General features: G+C 41.2%; 1 protein-coding gene across 2 annotated transcripts; it reads right to left on the minus strand.

Annotated features, from left to right (window-relative positions):
• Nucleotides 1-510: 510 nt before the first annotated feature.
• LOC103479012 (protein shisa-like-2B) lies at nucleotides 511-16,176 on the minus strand. 2 transcript variants are annotated; one of them, XM_008433208.3, is made up of 3 exons: nucleotides 14,537-16,176; nucleotides 13,903-14,049; nucleotides 511-1,592 (listed from the first exon to the last, which is right to left on the minus strand). In XM_008433208.3, exons 1-3 carry the CDS (start codon nucleotides 14,875-14,877, stop codon nucleotides 1,493-1,495), a joined length of 588 nt encoding a protein of 195 aa, XP_008431430.1. In that variant the 5' UTR covers nucleotides 14,878-16,176; the 3' UTR covers nucleotides 511-1,492. The 2 variants fall into 2 exon arrangements, with proteins under 2 accessions (XP_008431430.1, XP_008431429.1); XM_008433207.3 differs by having other exon boundaries at nucleotides 13,913-14,049; nucleotides 14,537-16,167.
• Between the last annotated feature and the right edge of the window lie 1,987 nt (nucleotides 16,177-18,163).

An 18,163-nucleotide genomic window follows, 5' to 3' on the forward strand; every position in this document is an offset into this window, starting at 1 on the left:
CGTCTTTGTGCTCCTCCCCTTTGCAGGTGTCTCTTATCAATTGATTGGGAGCGCAGAGTACTTTAACCTGGTTGTCTCCGTCTTCTGCGTCGCTGGTCGCCTCAGCGTCCACTCTGCCGCTGTGATGTTTGGTGGCCAGGCCTCAGCTCCCCTCCTGTTGCACTTTTGAGTTTGTCTTTGTTTTGGCACCTCAACACTTCCATATGCACTCATACAACACATGCAAGCATTTGCATTACACCACTGATACCTATATCCACAATCCATTGTTGTTTTTGTTAATAAATATTAATTTGTATGCACTTTAACCGCGGCATGGTCTATTAATTTTGTTACGACCCTGAGCCAGTCGTAACACAGCCTAATTAATTTTCTGACTCATCGTGTTTTGATTGCCCAACACTAATGTGTTCAATACTTACTTTACCTGCTTTCTGAAAGCTACAGTCAGATCTCACATCTCCCCCCGTTCAGGTGAAAGAGTCTCTTGAAGCACAGCACCAGTTCAGCTCTGAGGTTGTTGTTCGCTTTATTCAAGTCTCACAATCATTTGCTCATTCACAGTGCTGTCAGCTGACCTCTTACATCACCACCTCGTGATTAGAACTGAAATACAAGCTGTCACAAACTGTTATCACACAAAACCTATTAATGTCATTAGACATGTTCAATGAGTCTTTTGTCTTCTGCTGAGAAAAACAGTTTTGATAACTGATAAAAGACGACGTCGCTGACTGACGACGGGGGGTCAGACCGCTGGACTGTGACGAGCCCCAACAATCTCATTCGTCCTCTCGTCATCGTCACGTTGATGGGTAGAAAAAGGATGTCTGCCATTTAAATGTAAAGACATGTCACAGTAAGCATGTGAAGAAACCAGCAGCCCACTCCAGTCCTTGCGTTCCTGAGATGACACTGCCTCAAATCGGCAGCGCCGAGTGTCACAAGGGTCTGACTTAACATTGAAAACTCACATCCTGTTTTCCTTTCCGTGTTTTCCTGCAATCCCTTCGTCGCCGTGTTATTATCCAGCTCTCACAGAGCCACACATACTGTCTGCAAATCACTTCTGAGAGGATGAAAGATCAACCATTTCCACTTAAAATGGAACAAAGTTTCATTAACCGTGACAAACACTTTCAGGAGTGCTCTACGGCACTGGGAGTGCTTTTTTCCTTTTCTTTTTTTTAACTCCAATAATTGAAAAAAACCAAACAACTTGCTCCACTCAGCCACCACGACTGCAACGTGTGGCACATGATGCCAACTAATGCCGTCGTCCTCCCACTCAGAGAGGCTCGCTGGCAGCTCTGACTGTGTCCAGGTTCGCCTGCCTTCCTGAGCCGTGACATACTGACTGCTTCTTTTTTTTCTTTTTTTTTCCTCAAAGGCAAGTTTTTCGGAGGCCTATGTGGGGCTTTCGACTTTCACGCTTGTGACCGTAGCGGTGAAACAGCGCTGGAAAAGCCGCTCCGGGTCCGACGGCTCGTTGTCAGAGTCCACTTTCCTGTTCATCATGTGTTTCCGGAACCCCTGCGGACCGGACCCACCGGCCGCTCTCCCTTGGCTGGGTCCCTCGTTGGGGTCTCCAGCTGGGAAACACAAAGACGAAACAAAAATAATCACCAAAAAACAAACAAAAGGGTTGTTCTTTACACCAAATGCTGGGTAATGGACTGGAAAGGTGAAGAAATCTGAGCCAAAAATATTAGCTGGGTCAAAATTCATCACCTTGTTTGGGTAGAAAAGAAGCTAAATGAAGCCTTATCATTATCAACGGAGCAATAACGAGTTAAGTTGAGAGTAAAACAAGATTTGTGCTATTGCACAAATGACAAAAGTTTAGTAATCACCTTACTTTTCCATCTTATGACACTTATGTAAATTTTCTTTGTTTCTTCTTTATCAACTTTATACCCTTCAAATTGGTTAAAACCAGCTGGACCCTCAACTTTCTAAGAAAAAGTGGACGGCCTGAAAGAACAAACTATTTATTTTGCATCGAAGATGTTCACAAGTCACCTTTTCCAAGTCAAGTCTCGAGTCTTGCAGGACCAAATCTAAGTCTAAAGTTTTTCGTCCCAGGTCAGAATCAAGTCTCAAGTGTCTAACAATTTTAAAAAAACATTTATTTATCAAATTGACAACATCTGCTGCAGTTCTAACCTTGCATCTCTGTAGGTCAGGTTTCTAAAAATGTTAAAAGTTACCACATGAACATTAGATTCCTGTTTTATTTCCTGACAGTTATTCATTAATTTGTTAGCATTTAATTCACTATACAAAAAACTGGATGATTTAGAGTATTTGGAAAATTTATCAAAGATAATATTTACCCCTTCAGAACTATTAACAGACATTCTTATAAAGATCCAGCTATGTGTGCCCAAGCCTTAGTCAAGTTTGAAGTCTCAAGTCTGTAAGTCAAAGGTCAAAGTCCGGTTCTGAAATCTTATTTATTCAATTTGTGTGCAACTCAAATCGCCATCCTTGTTTTGTAGACCATTATATTTATCTGCTTTGTATACGTCTATAGCTGTGCAGTGAAAAGATTTAGTATTGAACGGGCACTTTCTATGATTTAAATCAGTCAGATCATTTCCACTGTGTATTTGATTCTTTTCGAGAAGCGGTTTCCCGCTGTAGGTGGAGAACGAGGTTAGCGATGGAAAGGCGTGGAGCTCACGCACAATTACGAAACATTTTTGATCATAAAACGAGGTAGCTAAATTACTGGGTATTTCTTAAAGTATTCATGGATTTTAACTTTTTGCAGGTGGCTGTGCTTCCTAATCCGCACCAATAGAGCTTTGGAGCTGACGTCACAGCGTATGACATTTACGTCGCTCGGCGCGATTTGCAGCCTAGAGACCAAAACAAACTAGTCAGAACACCGGTGTTGTCATTGTATTAACAACCGCAGCGTAGTTGTTTTGCAAATTGGTGACTAGATATTCGCCCTCCGCGGAGCAAGGGACGTTCAGCTCAAGGTTGATCCGATTTATGAACGCTAATTTCGGCCAGCTGTTCTCTACCGATGCCTCCTGAAGTGCTCGGAGGTTCACATTTCCGAACACTTCTGTAAATAAATGCTTTGTCTTGTGACCAACTAATACAAAAAGTGGTAATTCATGCTATTACACGAGGCACACTATCCTCTATAAAATGTTTGTCATATTCAATATTTCAAATATTAAATGTTTTCTTCAATAGCTTCCAAATTGTGTGCCCCATTAACTCAAAATCTGAGTGAAATTATTCACTAGACCATATAGATGAGGCATATTTTTATTTCATTTTGACTCCTTTTTTATTTTTTAACCAAATGTTTATTTTAAAAATATATATTTTTTAAATTTCATAAAATGTATTACCTCAGATGATAAGCACATTTGTAACCTGTAATGTTCAATAATATACAATTCTAGGACAGGATCTATTTCATTACATGTTTACTTACCTGAAATATGTTAACTACAACAAATATTTACTTAAAGTGTGATCTATTTCATAAAATTTATGTCATCTTTATTGTTTAATTACACATTAATTATTTAAAGATGGGCTCTTTCATCTGGTTTGTGTCATGGTGTGGCGGTGGACACAAACGCAGCAGGCAGTGGACGTACTTTATGAAGATGTTATTTTTAATAAACTAAACAAAACTAAATCCAAAATCCAGGAAAAACAAGGAAATCCAAAACACAATGAAACAAGAGACACCAGGGGGTAACAAAGGTAACGACTGGTAATGTGGTGAAGTTTTGTCTTTTGCCACTATCTAGCCTTCTGTTGATTTCGGTTGCTTGGTTACGAACAGCCGTTGCCGTTGTTCAGCAAGTGTACTGTTAAAAGAAAAGAATCTGAACAGAAAAGGTTCAGCAAATACATCTGAGCCTCAGTTATAATGGCTCTTTAGCCATTTCCCGAATCAGAAGCTACAATCGGAAGCCAACTTCAGCTTCGATCCAGACAGTCTGGAACGCCGCCACAGCTAGAGAACCGAATTGACGTTTCCTTCTGTGCAGCCCCGTTCTGTGTAGGATCCTGCTCAGAGTACCATGTGTTGAGAAAAATTATTATTTTAAGTGTTTAACACAGTTTAAACCTTTTAGACCGAATTTCTTAAGTTTGAACAGGTTTGTGTGAGTGATTTAAAACCCGAAGAACTGTAGGATCTGCAGGAGAGCTTCAGCTCAGACCCCTGGGGTCTTATCATTAAAGACAGGAGGTCATAAATTAACATATGCAGGAAGGTGGAGGACAGTATCACTTGAATTACTCTGAGAAGGGGAACTTTGGTTGGTTCACGTAACCAGGATGAGAAATCTTCCAGAACTAACATCTGACATGGTGCAAAAAAACTGAATATAACAGAAAATGTTTTAAATCACTAACATTTAATTTGTAAGACATTTTTCTTAGTATTAATAATATGTTTTGACTAAAAATTCTATTATCTTGTTTTAGAATTAATTTAGTTAATGATGAATGTATTTGAAATTGTATTATTTCTGACTATATTAGAATCACATGAAAATGATTTGTTTAGTATTAGAAAATACTTAGGTTTATGGTGAATGAATGTCTTAATTCTTATTTGTTTCTAATTCCTAATTAGAAACAGGAATTGTACTTCATTATTTTCTGTTTATTATCTATTGCTTTTGGTTTGATATCAGAACTAAACTTTGGAGATGCTGAGTGCAGAAGAACAAGTTGGGTTTTTGGAGAACTTTACATTGAATTAAAAATAAAGTATTAAAGGTTTGTTCCGGGCAGAGCAGAAGAGAAACCAGAATTTCACAGCTACCTGTGAGGTTCCTGCATCTGTTTCTCTTTGCCCAGATGGCTGTAGAGCCACGGGAGGCCGGATAGTGTTAAGAAAATAAATTTAAAATAAGTTAGTTTTAGAATTTATCATGACTTGATTGAAATACCATAATTATAGTTTTAAAATTTATAACATATTCTGACCTATTGATATATTTTACTGTAGTTAAAGCAGATGGTTTGTCAAGATCTTCTGATCTGCTCTTTGTCTGTTGGGAAACAATCAGTAGGAAGTTCTAGCTTTTCACACTGATCTGTGAAAGCCATAAACCACCATGAATTCAGAGAGTCTGCTTCTACCTTATTTAACAAAAGGTGTTTGATCTTGCGACCAAACTGCGGGACTTTTTCTAAAATTTAACAGGGCCAGAGATGTCTTCCAATTGGTCAAGTAGAGATACGCCTTATTTGAATACATTAAAGAGGAAAACACACCTACAGGTATAAAAGTTTGTGCACAAGGGAAACAATTCAGAAAAAAAGCTGATTTATTTTACTTCTGCACCAGCTCTTTCTCCAAGGACGTCCTTGATATTTCTTTGTCTTCTTGTCTCAGGTAACAATGTTTGTATCTGTCTTTCTTTAGTTTCCTGTACTATCTTATATTTACTTCTGATTGGATTAAATCCTGTAATTCTGTGACGTCAACACGCATTGTTGTGTTTTTGTCCCCGCACGTGGCCACGCGAGAAAACCCGGGATCAAAAGGAAGTATCAGAGCCAGAGTTTTGCTAAATTTACCAGTAATATAAAAATTCTTCCTTAACATTTGGGGGCTCGTACCGGTTCCGAAGTTTCGGACGTGCGTCTGTGGGGACTTTTTAATTCGTCTGGGTCTGACGCTGCGGTCTGGTAAGCCTGTGTTAAGTTTGCGGGCGGCGCCGCTTCGTTTGACACTTCCGACTTCCCTTTGCTGTGCGACGCCGCAGAATTATGGAATTCTCTGCAATGTCATAGAAAATTCCCCCCGAAAAGAGCAAGAATAGTTTAATGTTAATGAATGAATACACACTACAGGGAGCCGGTGGCGGGCTCAAACAGGGAAACGGCGCAGTCTCTGTCTCAAGCTAGGCTTTAATTTGTGGCCTGCAGGAATTTTACTGTGCCTGTAAACTAACAAATTTAATTGGATTTAATTTTGTGTGTTCTAGTTGTAGGATTGGCTTGATTCGGCCAGGGAATTTTGCTCGTTCCTCAAGGACTGATAATTTTAAGGGTTAAATTGGCTGAAGAGACTTTTGATAAATTATTATTTGGCCGGGTTTTGATGTCGCCTTCTTCGCTGGCTCTTCGTAAATTATGTAGCTGGGCGGATTGATGGAAGAACATATTGAAATTGAGTTTTGACCCGACTCTGAAAATTGAGAAGTTGTTGGGAATTTCTTGCGTTGCAGTAGAACTATATTTTAGCCGGCTTCAAAATTTTTTCCTCTCTTTTCGTTTTTCCTGTTACCTGAGCCTGTCTCTCTTGTTCTCTGTGTTTCTCTGTATCTGTGCTGTTTGTATGTAAAGAGCTCTGTGTGTCTGTGGCGTTGTGTGAGCGAATCAGTGTGAGTGGGACGCTGCGTTTGAAAACTGCTGTTTGTGTGAATTTGAATTCGTGTTTTGCGCTGCGGATCTAGTGTTAAGTTAAATATGGATATTGATTTGTTAAATGATAAGATTCTGAGTTTCTGTTCAGGTCCGTGGAAATCTTTGAATGAACAGATCACAGGTTTACTTAGCGTTTTGGAACAATTGGGGTGGAACACAGTTAAAGTGACGGCAGACGATTTGAAACGGGAAGTACTACAACAGCATAAACCTTTAAATACCGAAATGCCTTTGGGCCTAATTTTAAGTCAGGCTTTGAAACGGGCAGTCGCGGATGAGACTGCAGCCCGGTCAGACCTTTGTGAAGCTGGTTTGTTCACTAAGGGTGCCGCTTTTAAAAACCTGGAGAAGGCAGAGCAGATCAGGCACGAATGGGCTCGTTGCTTGGTTTTTTGGCAAGGAACAGTTCATCTCCATAAACAGAGCTCAGATGTAGGGATTCTTTTCCCCCTCTTGGCTCCTTTGTTTATTCCAAAATTCACTTGGGACCTTACTAATAGTCCCAGACTCTATTTGGACAGGGGTATTGAAATCTGGATTAAACATACGGGATTACATCCGGCTAATCATTCAGAGCAGAGGGAACAATTTCGTCAGGCGATCCTAGCTGGTGTCCCTTCTTCTGTAGCTGAAAAGATGACCCAAAATCGGGAGCTGATAGGTTGTGATCATGCTGAGTGGGAGAAACATCTGTTACATCATTTGCATATGTTTCAGGGTGCGGAGAGAACTCAGGTTGATGAGCTGGAGCGGTTAAAGAAACAATTGCTTAAGCTTCAGATAAAGGAGGCTAGATACAAAGTGATGAAACATGAAAAACAAATGCAGGTGGGGGTTGATGCATTATCAGAAAATTTTCCACCTGTTTTGGGTCGGGTTCCTGCTCCAGCAACACATTCTGGCCCTCGCATGTCTGCAGCTGCATCTTGGCAGAATTTAGCTCCAGGCTGGCGTGGCAAAAGGAAAAGGGCACCCGGTTTCTCAGGTGTGAGGGGAAGGGGTCTACAAGGTGTGAACTGCAGGGACATGTGTTTTTATTGTGGTGAACAGGGCCACTGGGTTCGACAATGCCCACACAAGCTTCATATTCCTGTTGGAGGCAGTACGGCTGACATATAACTGCCAAGAGAAGCACCAGATCCTGCGTCGGTCCCATGATGTGATGCACAGTACAAACAAGCTGGACGATATTGACACACGCAGGACCTTTTGATCTGAGATCACTGCCAGATCTCCTGATCGACGTGAAGAATGATGGACATTTGTTGCCATTTTGTGGTGGTTGCAGGAGTGGCACACTCCATACTGAACACTGACCTCTGACTGAATAAAATCAGTGGTTCTTTTCTCTGCACTACACTGGACTCTGCCTGTCGCCACATTTTTGCACACGCTTGTGCATGATTTTACACATGGACATTTTCTGCTGCAGTTATCAGTGGAGCACCTGGCTGACAGCTGGACACGAATGAACACACCAAGCTTTGGTCCTGCTTCTCACTTTGGAAACCCTAGATCCGAACACTTGTGTTCTCTGGGCTGATTTTTGACCTTTTCCCATGCCACCCTGTTTTAATGATTTAATTGGACAGAATGGTTCCAGGAGTAGTTTGATGTAACTTTAGTAGGTAGTGCCTGGAACATGTTTTTGCATTTTGGTGCCTAAGTAGCTGTTGCTGGTGCATGAGTTGGACTCAAAAGCATGCTAGAAGTGGCAGTGCCATATGATCTTTTGGCTCTGCACTCTGGCTCATAGCCTTAGTTATTGGGAGGTGTAATTTCATGCTCCCTGTTGATTCTAGACTGACGGTATATTCCTGCTCCTCGCTTTTTCTTCTCCCATCCATGAAACATATGAAATATAGTGTTCTGGGCCACATGTCCCACTGACTTGGGGCACGCTGACATCACACCTGTTGCTTTTGATTTTTAACTAGGTCCTCCTCTTTTGGTCGTTTACATAAGTCTGCTGCAGTGGAGGGGACAACAGAAGCTGGCTCGAGTGTTACTTATTAGAGGTCAAGCTTTTATTCAGTAAAGAAAGGAATAATATTTTGTTAAATGCACTTACACTGTGTTCTTGGATAAAGGCTGCACATACTTGTTATCATATTCAGTTAGTGAGTGTTATACACTGTGTACATCTGAGCTGTCAGTCTCCAGGAACAGAGCTTCTTTTAGTTTTGATATTTTTTATTTTTTCATTTTCATTTTTGTTGTTTCAAATCATTTAGATGTCTGCAAGTCACAGAGCTGTGAGTTTGAATCACCCCGGGATATGACTGTGGTGGACATGCTGCACTTTCTTTCTATGACTAGGAATGGTAGGAACTATGCTCCTAGATTATCCTGATAATGATTGGCTCTAACTTGTTGCCATTTGCAATTTAGTTTGGATGTTTCTGTGGCTGAACTGAGTGCACACAGTTCTGCCTCAGAAACAGGGGGAGAGCACATCTGAGTGCCACAAGTGAAAGATTTGAGAAGTCTGTACACAGACGGTTCCTGTTGTAAATATGAAATAAAAGCAGCATATGCACTACTTTAAGATTTAAGTAGTGAGTTTCAGGAACAGAACCAATCCATAAATTGAATTTTGTTTGTGTGGCACATTTCAGTAGCAGGGCATTTCAAAGTGCTTTACATAATTGAAATAAAACAGCATGTGACAGTGAGTAAACAGTGAGATAGAGAGATTTAAAAAAAAAAAAAAATACAAATATTAAAACCCACACTCCTTTTTAGGACTTCAGTTTAACGACGTTTAACTGGGACTTTAGTCAAAAACATAGAAGACAACAAATGCAGGGTTCTTAAAAAACGCATAAAATATGATACTGAAATGGAAATTGGTAGAAGCATTATTCCTGTGTTAATTTGTTATTGTGATTGAAACAGGGGTCATGAAGAAAGCAGGACAAGAGTGACAGCTGAAGGCGCTGCCACTGACAAACACAGCCAAGAAGGCTGTTTGATTCTTGTCATTCCTTTAAATGGTAAGTATTAGAACTGAAGCAGGTGGAATAGAACCATCTGTACAAGATATTTTAACACAAAAAGGGGGTGTCACCACTGGAGCTTTCTGATGAGCAATAAGGAGTCAGTTAATGACCGACTCAGACAAGGACTGAATGGTAAGGTGATTCTTTCTCCGGATATGAGACTCCAGGTTCTTCAAGAAGTCTATGGACTTGGCATGAAAGGATTTCACAGGTGATGAAAACCTGGAGCACAGGTGGTATCTTTTCTCAAAGACAGGGTTAAAGGATAGATATGCTGACGCTGGTAGGTATTAATCCCTCTGGATGCAATACTCAAGATACCTGGAGGCGTGGCCGGCGCAAAGGAAGACAGCAAAGCTTTCATATTCTGCTTGATCAATCATTACATTCCACGCTATGGATTTCTAACGAAGATCAGGTGAGTAAATGGTACTCCTTTTAGGAATCAAGATCTGCAGAATGTGGAACAGATGCTCGGATTGACCCATTTATTCGGTACAGTATATTATCCCCAATCACAAGGCAAGGTTGAGAGAGTAAATAAAACAAAATTGGCTATAAACTGTGCACAGTCTAAATTTAAATTGGGTAAATGCATCGCTTATTATTGGATGTTTGTTTGAATGTCCATTAACAAATCAACAGGGTCCATATGAGCTCCACACAAGAAGGATGCTTCCAGCACCTGCACTCGGATTCCAGAATGGACAGGTGAACCTGCATATTTATTTCATAATTATGTTTTTAGTGAGTCACAGGTTCTGGCAACAGAGTTTGCAAAATACCAGACGTCATAGGACCGTCCAGGCTCAGGACTGGTTCCAGGAATCAACTGGGTGTGGCTGAAGGTCATCAAAAGACAGTGGTCTGAACCTCGCTTCACCAGACCATACCAACTCGTGGAGAGGACGTCTCATGCTGTCCGTCTGCAAGGGAAAGGAGACACCTGGTTCCATTGGAGTCACTGCACAACAGCTGAGGAGCCACAACGCGCTCCGAGACGTACAAGAAGATCTGCAACTTCAGACGAGGAGCGTCTGCAGGCACTTCCCAGGACCGAGGAGGATCAGCAATTCCTGCCATGACCACTTCTAATTCCTGGAATTCGAGGCTTAAAAGGCCCGGACAGGCATAATACTCCTGTTTCCGGTGTCCTTATATTAAGAAAAGGAGATTGCACCTTCTCCTTAAACTCACTGTTATATTGGCACAATAAATCCAATTTTCAGTGAGCAACGGACACTCAGGTGGGAACCTGAGGTTTAAACCCGACGAGGAAATCAAGTTACAAGAGGATCATCACCGTCAACACATCTTCTCTCTTTTGCGTATTTTCGTCTTTTCTTGCGAACTCAATGAACTTTCGTTTCTTTTTTTCGCGCGTATTTTTAGATCATTTCTGGACGAAGAACTTCTTTTGTTTTTGAGGAAAGACAAAGAAGAAAGATACAGACTCTAAGACTATTATTGAATTCTGTAAAAAAAAAAAAAGGAAATGTGTAATTGATTTTTATGTGTTCTAATTTCTTTTTCCTTGACAGCTTTGTTTTTGGTCTTGCTTTTTACACTGTTGAAGGATTGTAATTGTTATGATCAGTATTGATTTTGTGATTGGTGTCCATCTTTGGTAAGTTTTGTGTACCTCAGTCATCTTTCCATTTTATCATTTTTGGGTGATGATTTGTAATGTGTTTTGCTTGTTTTGCTATAATTGAGTTATAGGATTTTTAAAAGGTTAATAGGTATTTTTACATTTAAATTGAGATTGTTACAAATTTTTGCAATACTTCAGGTGAGTATTAAATTACTGGACAGAACAAATCTATCATCTACAGGTAGAATAAGGAGTTTAATTTTAGATGCATAAAACTGCTAAGGGTAGCAGAGGCCCACCTGCTCCGCCTCCCTATCAGATGCTTTACTGTGGTGCTGCAGATGAGGGGGATGTGGAGCTGAGGGGTCCTGTTGAAAAGGGGGACTGTATAAGAAGGTAAATGTTTTAGTTATTCTAGTACACGGAATTTTTTTTGTTCCTATATTGGAAGGCCTAATCAATTTATTTGTGAGGTCTGTGTATCTCAGACCTCAAAAGGGGGACTGTTGAGAAAAATTATTATTTTAAGTGTTTAACACAGTTTAAACCTTTTAGACCGAATTTCTTAAGTTTGAACAGGTTTGTGTGAGTGATTTAAAACCCGAAGAACTGTAGGATCTGCAGGAGAGCTTCAGCTCAGACCCCTGGGGTCTTATCATTAAAGACAGGAGGTCATAAATTAACATATGCAGGAAGGTGGAGGACAGTATCACTTGAATTACTCTGAGAAGGGGAACTTTGGTTGGTTCACGTAACCAGGATGAGAAATCTTCCAGAACTAACATCTGACATGGTGCAAAAAAACTGAATTAACAGAAAATGTTTTAAATCACTAACATTTATTTGTAAGACATTTTTCTAGTATTATAATATGTTTTGACTAAAATTCTATTATCTTGTTTTAGAATTAATTTAGTTAATGATGAATGTATTTGAAATTGATTATTTCTGACTATATTAGAATCACATGAAATGATTTGTTTAGTATTGAAAATATTAGGTTTATGGTGAATGAATGTCTTAATTCTTATTTGTTTCTAATTCCTAATTAGAAACAGGAATTGTACTTCATTATTTTCTGTTTTATCTATTGCTTTTGGTTTGATATCAGAATAAACTTTGGAGATGCTGAGTGAAGAACAATTGGGTTTTTGGAGAACTTTACATTGAATTAAATAAGTATTAAAGGTTTGTTCCGGCAGAGCAGAAGAAACCAGAATTTCACAGCTACCTGTGAGGTTCTGCATCTGTTTCTCTTTGCCCAGATGGCTGTAGAGCCACGGGAGGCCGGATAGTGTTAAGAATAAATTTAAATAAGTTAGTTTTAGAATTTATCATGACTTGATTGAATACCATAATTATAGTTTTAAATTTAACATTTCTGACTATTGATATATTTACTGTAGTTAAAGCAGATGGTTTTGTCAAGATCTTCTGATCTGCTCTTTGTCTGTTGGGAAACAATCAGTAGGAAGTTCTAGCTTTTCACACTGATCTGTGAAAGCCATAAACCACCATGAATTCAGAGAGTCTGCTTCTACCTTATTTAACAAAGGTGTTTGATCTTGCGACCAACTGCGGGACTTTTTCTAAAATTTAACAGGGCCAGAGATGCCTTCCAATTGGTCAAGTAGAGATACGCCTTATTTGAATACATTAAAGAGGAAAACACACCTACAGGTATAAGTTTGTGCACAAGGAAACAATTCAGAAAAAAAGCTGATTTATTTTACTTCTGCACCAGCTCTTTCTCCAAGGACGTCCTTGATATTTCTTTGTCTTCTTGTCTCAGGTAACAATGTTTGTATCTGTCTTTCTTTAGTTTCCTGTACTATCTTATATTTACTTCTGATTGGATTAAATCCTGTAATTCTGTGACGTCAACACGCATTGTTGTGTTTTTGTCCCCGCACGTGGCCACGCGAGAAAACCCGGGATCAAAAGGAAGTATCAGAGCCAGAGTTTTGCTAAATTTACCAGTAATATAAAAATTCTTCCTTAACACATGCTATTAATGGTTTTAACCACAGTGCAAAGCAGCATCCGTATCCGTGTAGACCGAACATGAAGGGAAACCTGACCAATTCCTGTTAGCCACTGTACTAGCCTAGCATAATATCGCCACTTCCTGGACATAAAATTATCACGTTTATACAAGATACGTATCACGTTTTAACAAGATACGTATCACGTTATAACGTGATAGCGCTCTAATGTTCCTGCGTGATAGCAATGCGCTTCCGTAGCTTAGAGAGCAGCGGCAACGCGACATTTCTACATGCCATTTTGGGAGGTAATGTCAGCAGGGTTATGAACAAACGAGGGTGAGAGAGAGCTCAAGTGAAAGCCTAAAGAGTTTGGACTTACCTTCCATCAAGCATCGAAAATTCGAAAAGGATTTTCTTGGGTTTTGCATTTTGTCTTGTTTGCCTGCAACTAGATTGTTTTTTGTTTGTTTGTTTTTCAGAAACATGGAAATTCCAATCATGTAACTTGTTGGAATCAAAATCAAGGCCAAACTCAGAAATGACACAATCCAGCTGCACATTTTTTTTACTTTGAGCATAATCTAAAAGTAGATGCCCGAATCAAGGGATATGTATGCAGCGTATAGAAATATCACTGCTGGTGTTGTGTCATAGCTCACCGGCAGTGCAGGTGGTTCAGTTCCATTACAAAACAACCTCTACCCTAACCTGGCACAGAAACACACACACACACACACACACACACACACACACACACACACACACACACACACACACACACACACGCACACACACACACTCAAATAATAGAAATCCGTCCTAATTTAAGGCTTTCAGGAACCACATTAAAAAAAGAAGAAAAGAAGCACAAAATGAAGAGTCTGACACACACCCATCCTGACCTGGTGCTCTGAGGGGCAGGCCGTTGTCAAGGCGATTGGGTTTGGTGGCTATGAAAAGGTAGCAGAGGACGCAGACGGTGATGAGGAAGGCGAGAAGCACCACGGCTGCGATTGATAGACCTACAAGAGCACCGATACTGAGAGGAGACAGGGCGGTCGATTAGGAAACAGAGCTGGTAGGCTAAAAAAAAACCAAAAACAGGTTTGAAAACAGGTGTGGTGGGAAGAATAATTAACATTTAAACATGTGCAAACGCTTGTTTCATACCTAAGCTATACTGTACACTTTCGAGATAAATCAGAATGTTTTCATTCTGTTAGTGGTGGAAAACAAACATACTTGAGGGAAGAAAAAAAAAAAGAGGGTCACGCAGTAATCAGGTTATTCTGCAGATAATAAGCAATGGGGGGGGGGGATGGTAGAAGAAAAGCCTTTTGAAGGTTTTATAATCACGTTGATCTATAGACTAGAAAATCTAAAAAAACAAACAACTTTAGCCTTTTTAGGAGCAAAATCCTAATGGCAGTTATAAACACACTAACTGGCTGACAAACTCAATTAAGTCTTTAAGAGTCATTAAGAGAACGTTGGTCTTAAACACAGGAAAAGAAAAGTATGCTCACCTTAGCCACCACATGTATCCATACTCGTAGGGGAAAAAGCTGTTGGGATCATCGCAGCAATACTTCACATCATTAAAGCCGCAACAGTAGACGGCGAAGGCAGCGCTGCCGGGTTTGGGGCAGGAGAAAGCCTCCACGAACACGCCGTCAGTGTTGTAGTAACTGCTGCATTCAGCACTCATGCTGCAGCGAAGAGGGGAAGAAAAAAAAAAAAAAGAGCGAGGAATACAGACAGACAGCACTTCTGATGTGAGGATTAGAGCGCGGAGACGGATTCCTGCGCGAGCTGGGGGCTGAGAGATGGCCGTTGGGCACAGGGGGGAAGAGGAGTGAGACTGCATCAATGGAGGGAGCAAAGTTGAAGGCGCTGAGGCAGAGAGAGAGAGAGGAAGAGAGGGAGGTAGAAAACTTTGAATTGGAAGGAAAGTATGGATCTATCTCTCTCTCTCTTACCGACTGACACACTCATCAGCATCTTTTTTTTCTGTCTTTCTTTCTTGAAATGCTGTGAGAATGTGATTATTTTTTCATAAGCTGTATATCCAATTAGGGTGAAGCAGCACTGTTGTGTTTGCCGGTGTCAAGTCACTGTCAGACACGCGTCTGGAATGTCTTAACACAACGGACTATGTTGTCTAAGAAGGAGTTCACGAGTTGGGTAAGCTCCATGGAGAATAACGCCGTTTTGTCCGTGAGAGGCTAGAACTGAGAGCAGTTCTCTGAAACGTCACTGATCTGTGCTCGATATGGGAGTAAACTTTACTTTCAGTAAAGCTTCATAGAGCATCATCTGTATTTCCAGAAGTATCCGTTTCCCCCTCCCGTAAGTGAATTGAGATGTTCCAATGCCTTCCATGGCGACAGGTGTATAAAATCCAGCGCCTTGGCATGTGGACTGTTTCTACAAACAACTGTGAAAGAATGAGTCTCTCTCAAGAGCTTGGTGAAATCCTGCCTGGTGCTGAGATATGATGCCACCTATGGTGTAAGTCCATCCATCCATCCATCGTTTTCTGCTCATCTGAGATTGGGTTGTGAGGCAACACGTCCAGGAGTGACTTCCAGACATTCTGCGACATCCTTCATGTTGCTCTGGGAGGGTTTGAGGCGTTCTCAGGCTGGGTGGATTATATATAGCCCCTCCAGTGAGTTTTGGATTTTCCCAGGGGTCTCCTCCCACTGGGGCATGCTCAGCGAACCTCCAATGGGAGGCATACTTAAGACCATCCTGGTCAGATACCCAAACTACCTCACCTAACCTAACTCCTTTCAGTGTAGAGGAGCAGTGGCTCTACCATGAGCTTCCTCTGAATGTCAGACACCTTCAGTCACCTTGGTATCCGGAATCTTTGAATCACTCTTAGGGCTCCACGTACACTGGTGTACTTCATTCTGCAGAGGTCTAAGTGCACTCGAGGCAGGTTCAACAGGGACATCTACCAGACACTTGGGTGCAAAGGAAAATGTTTACAACCGTGTATGTGTACTCTGTGTCACACAGTCAACTGATTAGTGGAAAATGGTGTTCTCATAGAACACCTAGATTATAAGATGCCAACAGTCGGAATGACACGTAGCTTTCACACTGCCACTCTGTGCATCACCGACAGGTGTGTGGCGGATGCCCTGGTGGATTAGAAACAGGGCTCTGCACCCACCGAGCTCATCAAACTTTCTAGTATCCATTCAGGTTGTGGGAAATGAAGGAATTTGTTACGACCCATGTAGGAAATTGGTACGCTCAAGTATGAAATCGCAACTGTAGATGGACATTATGCGTGGAGTTTGTACAGCTCACAGAATGCGTGCTGTACGTCCAAGTATGTGGGAACTTTTAGTCTGAGGTCCATTTTCCATGGAAGACTCGGCTAGGAGATAAAGTTCTGGACTACGTAGCCTCAGGAGGGATGCAACACCTCTCCACCACATTGAAGTGGCGATTCAACAGAGGAGTGGTGGTGTTTCCTCACTACTGAATAGTTCACAGTCAAGTGTTCATGCAAACGTACAGTGGAAGGAGCCGGGAACATTTCCGTACCCATAGTTGCACACCTCCAACTTTGAGACTTGTGGGTACAATTTGGAATGACTCGGGTCTGAAGCGTCATAGCATCATAGCAGTGTTCTTCCATTATGCCGTTTACAATCAATCTCAGGAACGTTGCACTGAGAAGTAGCTCACAAAACAAGCTCAGCAGATGCTCAGTTCCACCAGGTGTTTGCTAATTGCTGCTGGCTAGTCTGAAGGAGCTGAGTGGGGAAAGTGTGGGGCAGGGATGTTCTATGAGGGGAAGGCTCTGCTTCCAGACTGCAGTATAAATCAAACTAACGCTCCAGATATATTTTGGATGAGGGAACGACATTATAATACGATGTAAAGCTTACAAAAGAAACAATTTTACATAATACCTCTCCTTTACGTCAGTGGTACCCAAAGTTGACCCTCGAGGCCCGGCATCCTGCATGTTTCAGTTCTCTTCCTCGTTTAACACACCTGGATCAAATGATGGCTCATCAGAAGGCCTAAGAAGAACATTGACCTGCTGAGAAGATTGTTACTACCTCCAGGGAGAGAACTAAAACATGCAGGATGCCGGCCCCCCAGGACCGACTTCGGGCACCCTTGCCTTTACGTGTTTGTTTTTGTTACTGTTCAGATTTCCTTCCCCCTTTCTTTCTATTAGTTTTTGTTCTCACCTTCAGCCCTGCATTTGCTGCCCTTCTCAGTGGTTTATCATTTCCTCTTTTGTTCCTACCTTCTCCCTTCCCCGGTTGCATTCAGTTACCCGTAATTCTCCTGTTTTCTATCATTATCCAGTAGTTCTTTCTGCGGCACTCTGACTACTTTCCATCATTCTGAGTGGTTTGTTCATTTTTTTCCATCTACTTCCAGTCTGCTATTTGGTCCTCCTTTAAATCCAATATCACAACAATCTCTAGGGTTAGTTTTGCTATGCTTGCAACATTTTATTCCAATGTTCTTTTGTAACATAAATAAATGTAGAATGAGGAATGCACTATGAGGAACAAAGAATACTGAACTTGATGCCGTGTTTGACAAACTTGTAGCGGGAGCAGCTCCGCTGTAAGACCGAGAGCTTCTCCCTGGCGTCTTTAGACTGAACTAGGTGCTGTATTAACTGGAAGCTTTACACAGTGAAGGTCTCAGAACAGACTTAATCTTCTACGTTCAGGAAAGAAGTCGTGACATTTCTCTTCAAAGAGCAGAGCTCTGCTGTGTGCGGGGAGTGTCTCCGACCGCTAAAACATCTGTCTCACCTTACCCGCTGTCGATAATGGATTGCCCTCCACTTTGCCTGAAATGTAACTATATCAACCGAAGGCTCTGCAGATCGTGCTAATTGTGAAGTTTGCACTCGGTGTCTGCTGTTAATAGTGTGGCAGCTGCAGCCTGGCTCTCACACAGAGGGGAGGAGCAGCTGGAGGCTGGCAGCTCAGATGAGCAGAGGTATAAAGTTTGAATTATTCTGTGATCATTATTATTATTTCTTGTCATTTTCTCTCCGGTTTCAGGTAACCAAACCCAACATGGCAGATGTTTTCATCTGATGAGTTTGTCAGCTGTCAGGTTTAAACAAAATGATGCTTCAATCACTGGTATATTTA

The sequence above is a fragment of the Poecilia reticulata genome, chromosome 17, assembly GCF_904066995.2.
Source record: "Poecilia reticulata chromosome 17, P_reticulata-male-v2, whole genome shotgun sequence".
NCBI classification, from domain to species: domain Eukaryota; kingdom Metazoa; phylum Chordata; class Actinopteri; order Cyprinodontiformes; family Poeciliidae; genus Poecilia; species Poecilia reticulata.

What these genes read in the sequence shown, in the direction of transcription:
- LOC103479012 (XM_008433207.3), bottom strand. Translation starts at nt 14,877, where the DNA reads ATGCAGTCTCACTCCTCTTCCCCCCTGTGCCCAACGGCCATCTCTCAG. An exon ending in GGATACATGTGGTGGCTAAG is followed by an intron (nt 14,050 to 14,536) that starts GTGAGCATACTT and finishes GTCTCCTCTCAG; the next exon opens with TATCGGTGCTCTTGTAGGTC. An exon ending in CCTGCCCCTCAGAGCACCAG is followed by an intron (nt 1,593 to 13,912) that starts GTCAGGATGGGT and finishes TGTGTTTCCCAG; the next exon opens with CTGGAGACCCCAACGAGGGA.